This window comes from Chinchilla lanigera, unplaced genomic scaffold, assembly GCF_000276665.1.
Source record: "Chinchilla lanigera isolate Chin_1 unplaced genomic scaffold, ChiLan1.0 scaffold00002, whole genome shotgun sequence".
NCBI classification, from domain to species: Eukaryota; Metazoa; Chordata; class Mammalia; order Rodentia; family Chinchillidae; genus Chinchilla; species Chinchilla lanigera.
The window spans coordinates 57,863,024-57,869,881 of record NW_004955403.1 but is presented as its reverse complement, the minus strand read 5'-3'; the positions used below and the strand labels follow the sequence as shown (position 1 = coordinate 57,869,881).

At 51.8% G+C, this 6,858-nt stretch overlaps 1 protein-coding gene across 4 annotated transcripts in view; it reads left to right on the top strand.

Moving 5' to 3' along the window:
* Arhgef10 (Rho guanine nucleotide exchange factor (GEF) 10) overlaps positions 1–6,858 on the top strand; it is an 87,322-nt gene that overhangs the window by 37,443 nt on the left and 43,021 nt on the right. For 3 of the 4 annotated variants that reach the window (XM_013515017.1, XM_013515012.1, XM_013515009.1), the window contains 4 exons: positions 2,385–2,462; positions 2,703–2,882; positions 4,270–4,386; positions 5,570–5,662. In XM_013515017.1, coding sequence (XP_013370471.1) covers positions 2,385–2,462; positions 2,703–2,882; positions 4,270–4,386; positions 5,570–5,662 — 468 coding nt within the window. The remainder of the gene's footprint in view (positions 1–2,384; positions 2,463–2,702; positions 2,883–4,269; positions 4,387–5,569; positions 5,663–6,858) is intronic. The other variant, XM_013515006.1, reaches the window with a different exon arrangement.

Here is a 6,858-nt window from a genome sequence, read left to right as displayed (position 1 = left end):
TGTGAGGAGATGGTATGGGTGTGGGGTGTGTGAGGACCCAGTGAGTATGCCTGTGATGTGTGAAGAGTTAATATGGGTGTGGGCTGTGAGGCCCAAGTTAATATGAGTGTGAGCTGTGAGGCTGTGGGCTGTGGGTATGTGAGGACCCAGTGAGTAGCAGTATGCGATGTATGAAGAGGTTACAAGTAGGGGTGTGGGTGTGTGAGACACAGTGTGGGTATCGTGTGTGTGAAGAGACGGTATGGGTGTGAGGTGTGCGAGGACACTGAGTATGGGTGTAGGATGTGTGAGGACCCAGTGAGTATGGGTATGACGTATATGAAGAACCAGGATGGGTGTGGGGTAGTGAGGACCCAGTGTGTAGCAGTGTGAGGTGTGTAAAGAGATTGAGTAGAAATGTGCATGTGCAAAGGTATTGAATGAGGTACAGTGTGTGTGAGGAGACTGAGGAGGCCTGAGGGATACATGAAGGAGTGTGAAGGAGGTAGAGGCTCTGTGAGGACACAGCGGATAGGGTGCAGAGTCTGTGAGGAGACAGCAGAGTGTTGTGTCGTGCAGGAGACAGTCTGTAGCAAGTGTAGGTATCTATTGCAGGAATAATGAAGGATCTGTTGAGCCTGACACACGTACAGTGCCTCCAGCCTGCTGTGGCTGTCTTACTGGCTTTGTGATATGGTGAGTCCGCGGTATTTCTTTGGTTTTTCAGGTTGTGATGTGGACATTACTCTCCAGCAAGGAGTCCTACAGACCTGGTCTGTCCCACCGGGCTTTCACTGGGATTAAGTTGGTCAAATGGTCAAGTTAATTACTTAATATGATTAATTCCCATTTTCCCCTGTATAAAATGGAAATGTTAACAACTTAGGGTTTTTTACTTGTTCTCTTATATTGAGAGTCTGGGGAAATACTGTATATAAAGGGCTTTGAAGTGTTTTTTGTCTTAGCACTGTCAACCCTAAAGTGATGAGTTAAAAAATTTATCAGTATTTAGGATTTCTGTATTTTTTCATTCAGCTTGCTCTCTTACAGTCATGATTCACATCGATTATTTTTTGCTGTTCTCCACGGGTGTTTTGTCTTTACAGGTTAAAATGGGAGTGTTAATGCTTTTGAAATCTTTTTTCCCTTCTAAATTGGAAAGAAGGCAACATAATTTAAGACTGCATTTGAATGTTGTTTTCATGCCCTGTTTTGGGATGAGGAAGGAAAGCCCAGTTTATTTCTTAAGTTGTTGTTTACTTGAAAACTGCTGTGCTTCCTGAGGACGCAGGATCCTGACTGTCACCCGCTGGGCCCCATTTGGCATCACCAAGCAGGGTGACCATGGAACCTTCTAGAGCCTCCTCTGGCTCAGACACAGTGACGCTGCTGCTCCCTTTTCCTGTCCTGGCTTCTCCAGCTGACCTCATACCTTCAAACCAGTTACCTTCCTTCTGTTTTATCCATTTGGCTTTTCTTCACAGAAAAAGTTTTCATTCAATTGTCCTCTGTGACCTTGGGTTTGTGGTTGTTAGGAAGAGAATAATAATTTCCATGTGAATCTTGGTTACCCTGGTCTGCTTAATTGGGGGAATTTCATCTGTGGAAAATGCTTGCTTAGCCCACTAGGCGGCACTGCAGTGTCTTCAGTGGTGTGAGCAGGAGAGTGCATAGAAGAGCTCTGTGTGTGCGTGTGTGTGTGTGTGTGTGTGTGTGTGTGTGAGAGAGAGAGAGAGAGAGAGAGAGAGAGAGAGAGATGGGGGAGAGAAGAGGGGAGAGAGCGAGCGCGCGCCATGGGTCCATTTTCACATACACAGGTAATGAAAAGAAACAGAAAGCAGCGTGAGTCTTTGAAATGCAGACGTGCAGAGGTGTTTTGCATCTCTAAATGACAGCTGCCTACGTTCTTAGCCTCATGGTTGGCTCTTTGCAAACAAAAAATAAAATCTATTCCTCCACCTTCCACAAGCTTCCTGCTTTTCTGTAATTGTGGAGTGATGTCGATAAGGACTGATAATGGTCTCTGAACAGGACTGGGACTTCTTTATACTAACACACATGTGCGCCATGTAACTTAGTGTCGGGAGCATGAAATTCAGGTGGTTAATTCAGTTCATTATTGCTGCATGAGTGAATTTGTTTTTAATGCTATGGTTTTTTTCCTGCTTTAGTTATAGTTTATAATTTGAGGTTTAAAAGATAATTGTGCTAACAGGGAAGGTATATTTTGTACCTGTAAGGCTACTTAAATACATCATTTAAAATATTTTAAAGGCCTTTATAGGTTTCTTTTACCTACTATTTAAAGGAAAACTTTTTATCAACAAGCCTCAACATAGAAGTAAAATTTATCTGTATGTATTCTAAACCAGTTTTCTAACATGGTATCTTGAAATTTCCAACAGGTTGTAAGAAGATATATTCTGGGCTCCATTGTTGAAAGTGAAAAAAACTATGTAGATGCTCTTAAGAGGATTTTGGAGGTACCTACGTGTCACATTATGTGATAGCTACATGTTTGTTACTGTTCTTGCACATATATAATTTTGAGATAGGTCTTACATTGTATATGCACATATATTTATGAACATAAAATACGCAAATTTGAAGAATTTTGTCTATGTATTGGCATCAAGAGCCATGTGCTTTGTTTGGAAGTAAATCTCACATACCGAAACGGACCCTTACATGGTCCTTTCCCTCCCTCTGCCACGTCTGGCCAGCAATATGAGAAGCCTTTGTCTGAGCTGGAGCCCCGCGTCCTGAGCGAGAGGAAGCTGAAGATGGTGTTCTACCGCGTCAAGGAGATCGCACAGTGCCACTGCCTGTTCCAGATCGCGCTAGCCAGCCGTGTGGCCGAGTGGGACGCTGTGGAAACCATTGGTGATGTCTTCGTGGCTTCGGTAACTCAGCTCCCCACCCAGGGGTCCCTGGGCTCTGGGTGTGGGTGGGTGTGGGTCTCGTTTTCCTCCCAGCTGATGTTTAGTGGTGCTGTGTGGCCCCGTGTGGCCTCCCTGGGGCACCAGCCAGCCTTCAAGGGGGTGATCAGGGCCACTTGCCAGGAGGCTGAGTAAAGAATGCAGAGGGACAAGGGTGTGTCAGGAAAGATCTGCACGTGCACACTTTGTGGAGTCCTGGACGCAATGCTAGACAACCTGGTAATGCTTTGCTTACCAAACAAGGGTCCTGCTTGCTCAGGGTTTGTGAAATCATCACACAGCCCCTTAAACTAGGCCTGGCTTCCTGGCTTAATCTCACTTTCTGTGTGCAGAGTTCTGCATGCGCAGGAACCATAGAAAAGGGTGGGGAACACTTGGACATTTCCCTCCTTGCTGCGTGGCAGCGCAGGGATCCAGTGTTGGGACAGCTTGCCTCAGTGCTTCCTGGCACGAGAAGCAGCTGCCAGGAAACCGCTGCACCAAATCTCTGTGTCAGCAATTCTGAGTCATTTTGTCTCTGCTCCCGGTGAACCGTCCGTGCTGCATATGGGTTGGATTTCTGCCAGGATGTAGGAGGTTAAAGCTCACACAGATTGGTGTCTATAATTGCTTAGCAGAACGCCATCAAGGGGTATTAGCTTGGATTTTTTAAAGTGTTCATATACTTAAATGAATGCTATGGTAATGAAAAAGGAAACCTTTGTTTTATGTAATTTGTGTGCTTGATGAAGGGTATACATTTGCAGATTAATTTGTAGCTAACAAGATCTTTACTACTAAGATATTTGCATAATACCCTTCATGGATATGTGACAAACAAAAAAGGAAATGCTATTTTTTTATTCGCCTTTTATATTTCCTGCCTATGCTGTATATTAACTTCAATTTTACCTTGGAAACCTTTATGTGCATACATGATACTTGGGATTGAACCCAGGGCCTTTGCACTGAGTGAGCTGCATCTGCAATCCCCTTTTTTAATGCTGAGATAGGGTCTTATCAAGTTGCCCAGGGTGGGCTTAAACTTGCAGTCCTCTGGCTTGAAGAGTGCAGGGATCACAGGCATGCACTACCACGCTTGGCTGGAAACATGTTTTAGAACAGAAAAAAATCATTTTTAAAAGATCGCTGTGTGGGTGAAGGCAGGACGCGTCAGTGGCAGCCACATCACACTGGCCACGACAGCTTCCCAGCAGGCTTGCAGGGGGCAGGAGCCACCCGCAGCCGCGGGAGCTGCCCCTGAGAGAGGGCCTGGGACTGAGAAGTCCCCTGGGGCAGGTCTCAGACCCTCAGAGTCAGCTTGGAGGGGTGCTTGGATTCTGGGTCACTTCCCTCTCTGTTCTCTATTCAGTTTTCCAAGTCCATGGTGCTGGATGCGTACAGCGAGTATGTGAACAACTTCAGCACTGCCGTGGCTGTCCTCAAGAAAACGTGTGCCACAAAGCCCGCTTTTCTCGAGTTTTTAAAGGTAAGCACAGCTGCTGGTTGGCCTTTCACACCCTCTTGTAGTGAGCTCCAGGTCAACACACCTCACAGGGAGACCTTGCCAACCCGCGCCTCGGAGCACCTGGAGACGTTCTTCAGCACAGTCTTGGTACGAGGGATGACCGGAGCCCTCACGCTGGTGTCAGCTGGGGATGCAGATGAATTTTAAGCCCTAATGAAGGTTTTGAGAGTAACTTTTCTTTGCGCATCCTTACAAGTGTGTGGGGGCGCTGGGCAGAGAGAAGGAGAGGGTCCACCCCCAGGGTCACCTTGGGCCTGCCTGTCCTGGCATCATTTGAAAGTACAGGAAGCCCCACATCTAGGTTTTGGGTTGGAAAGTGGCCCCCTCGGTCAGAGCAGCAAGCAGAGCACTGGAGCGATGGCCTCGGCCCTTGAGTAGGAGCCCCGTGGTGGGCCTCTGTCCCTCTGGGAGTCCTGGGGAGAGCCGGAGCCCTCGTGGCGTGGCAGCAGCATGGGAGGCACGGGAGGCGCTGCTGACTTGGGCCAGGTTAGACCCCCTTGCAGAGACTGGCCACCTACTCTAAAACCCTGGACAGAGTGTGTTCTACTGGCTGGGCTGTGCTCTTGGAAACCTCTGCTGCCTGGGGTGAGGGTCACAGGGCCTGGGTGCCGGCCGGCAGCTGTGTTGTGCTTCGGCCAGCATATCCTCCCTCCCCTTACTTACCAACACCGTGGTCCCCGCTGTCCCTGGCCCACCGAGGTTAAGCCCCAGCCCGGCCTGGCAGAAGTGGTCCTCTGCCCTTCAGCCGTCACCAGCAAGCACGGCCAGGTGGTGAATTCGCTTCCTCAGAGGGTGGCCAGGACCTTGCTGAGGATGGCAGCTGCGGTGTGGTGCCCACCACAGCCTGGTGCCAGCGGCTGAGGGTCTGGGTGTGGCTGTGCCACCCAGGGTCAGGACTGCCCCAGAACCCCAGACAGCCCCTGTTCAGAGCGAGTACACAGGGTAGACATCGGGAGCTCCTCAGTAACAAGCTGCGACCCCTCCACAGGGTAGGCTGTGCTAGTGGGCTCTCCCCAGCTGGAGGAAGCATCTCCCCTCACCTGGTGGTGCTGCTTCTTCCCGAGTGGGGACAGCTGTGGGTCTGGGCGTTGGGCAGTGGCCGGGGCTGTGCCTGCCCACGTGAGGTAAGCCGCCTTTCCCACAGCAGAGCCAGGAGGCGAGTCCTGACCGCGTCACGCTCTACAGCCTGATGATGAAGCCCATTCAGCGGTTCCCGCAGTTCATCCTCCTGCTGCAGGTGAGGCATCTGGAGGCGGACGCCTGTCCCCTGGCTGTGCTCTCGGTGCTTTCACAGGGATGGCAGGACAGGGTCACGGGCAACCACAAAGGTGGTCCAAAATCACGGGAACTGTAAGCTCCTAAGCTCCTCTGTGCCCAGGGGCTGGGCTGGTGTGGAAAGCCAGGAATAGATTCACCAGACGATGCCACCTTCACTGCCATCCCTGGATTCATGGCAGGGCCAGCCCAGCAAAGCACACTGCTCTGTACCCCAAGCGTCAAGTCCACACCCAGCCACGGTTGCTGGTGGCACCTCCAGACCTGTTGGTGGGGCCTGAGGTGTCTGAAGCTAGGCGCGTGGCGTGGGTGGAGTCCGATGTGACTGCTAGCCACGACACTGTGTTACCATCCAGCTGGCAGCCTGCGTGACTCGGGCAGCTCTCCTGCGGGGCGCTGCCGACCTGGGGCGCTGCCAGCACCCCTGCAGGATGTGCCACACGCGCTGCTGAGGGAGGAGGGCGCGGTCGGGGGCTGTCCTCTTCAACCAGCCTCACCGTGCCACGTGCGAGGGCAGCGTGGCCAGGGGAGTCCACGCGCTGCCCCTGAAATCAGCGCAGCTCCCACCACCTCCTTTCCCGGACGGTGTTGTCTGTGCTGTGGCCTCCCACGACGCCATCTGCTTTCCTGGAGTGTGGTGGTGCCGTGGTCTCCTGCACACTAGCACCGAGGCTGCTCGTGCCCGTCCTCCCTGGGCTCAGCAGGGCATCCCCTCATACCTCCAGGGACTTCCTCTTGAGACCCCCGGGCTGGCGGCTGCCTGAGGCTTCCGAGTCAGCTGTCCCGTCCCTCCCCACACCCGCCTCGCTCTGCCTCACCACCTGTAGTGTTTAAGTAGGGGTCCATTGTAGGGGTCTGGACTGGCCCAACTCACTAGTGTGTGCCAGACAGGGAGAGAGGCGGGGCGGCTGGTGGGTCATGGCGTGGTCAGGGCACACGTTTATTACGTTCAGGTCTTGGTGGATGCAGCTTGTGGCGCTCCAGCAGTCAGAACAGTAACATCAGAGGGCACTGCCACAGATCCCCACGGCGGCTGAGCCCGGCAGTCAGAACAGTAACATCAGAGGGCACTGCCACAGATCCCCACGGCAGCTGAGCCCAGCAGTCAGAACAGTAACATCAGAGGGCACTGCCACAGACCCCCACGGCGGCTGAGCC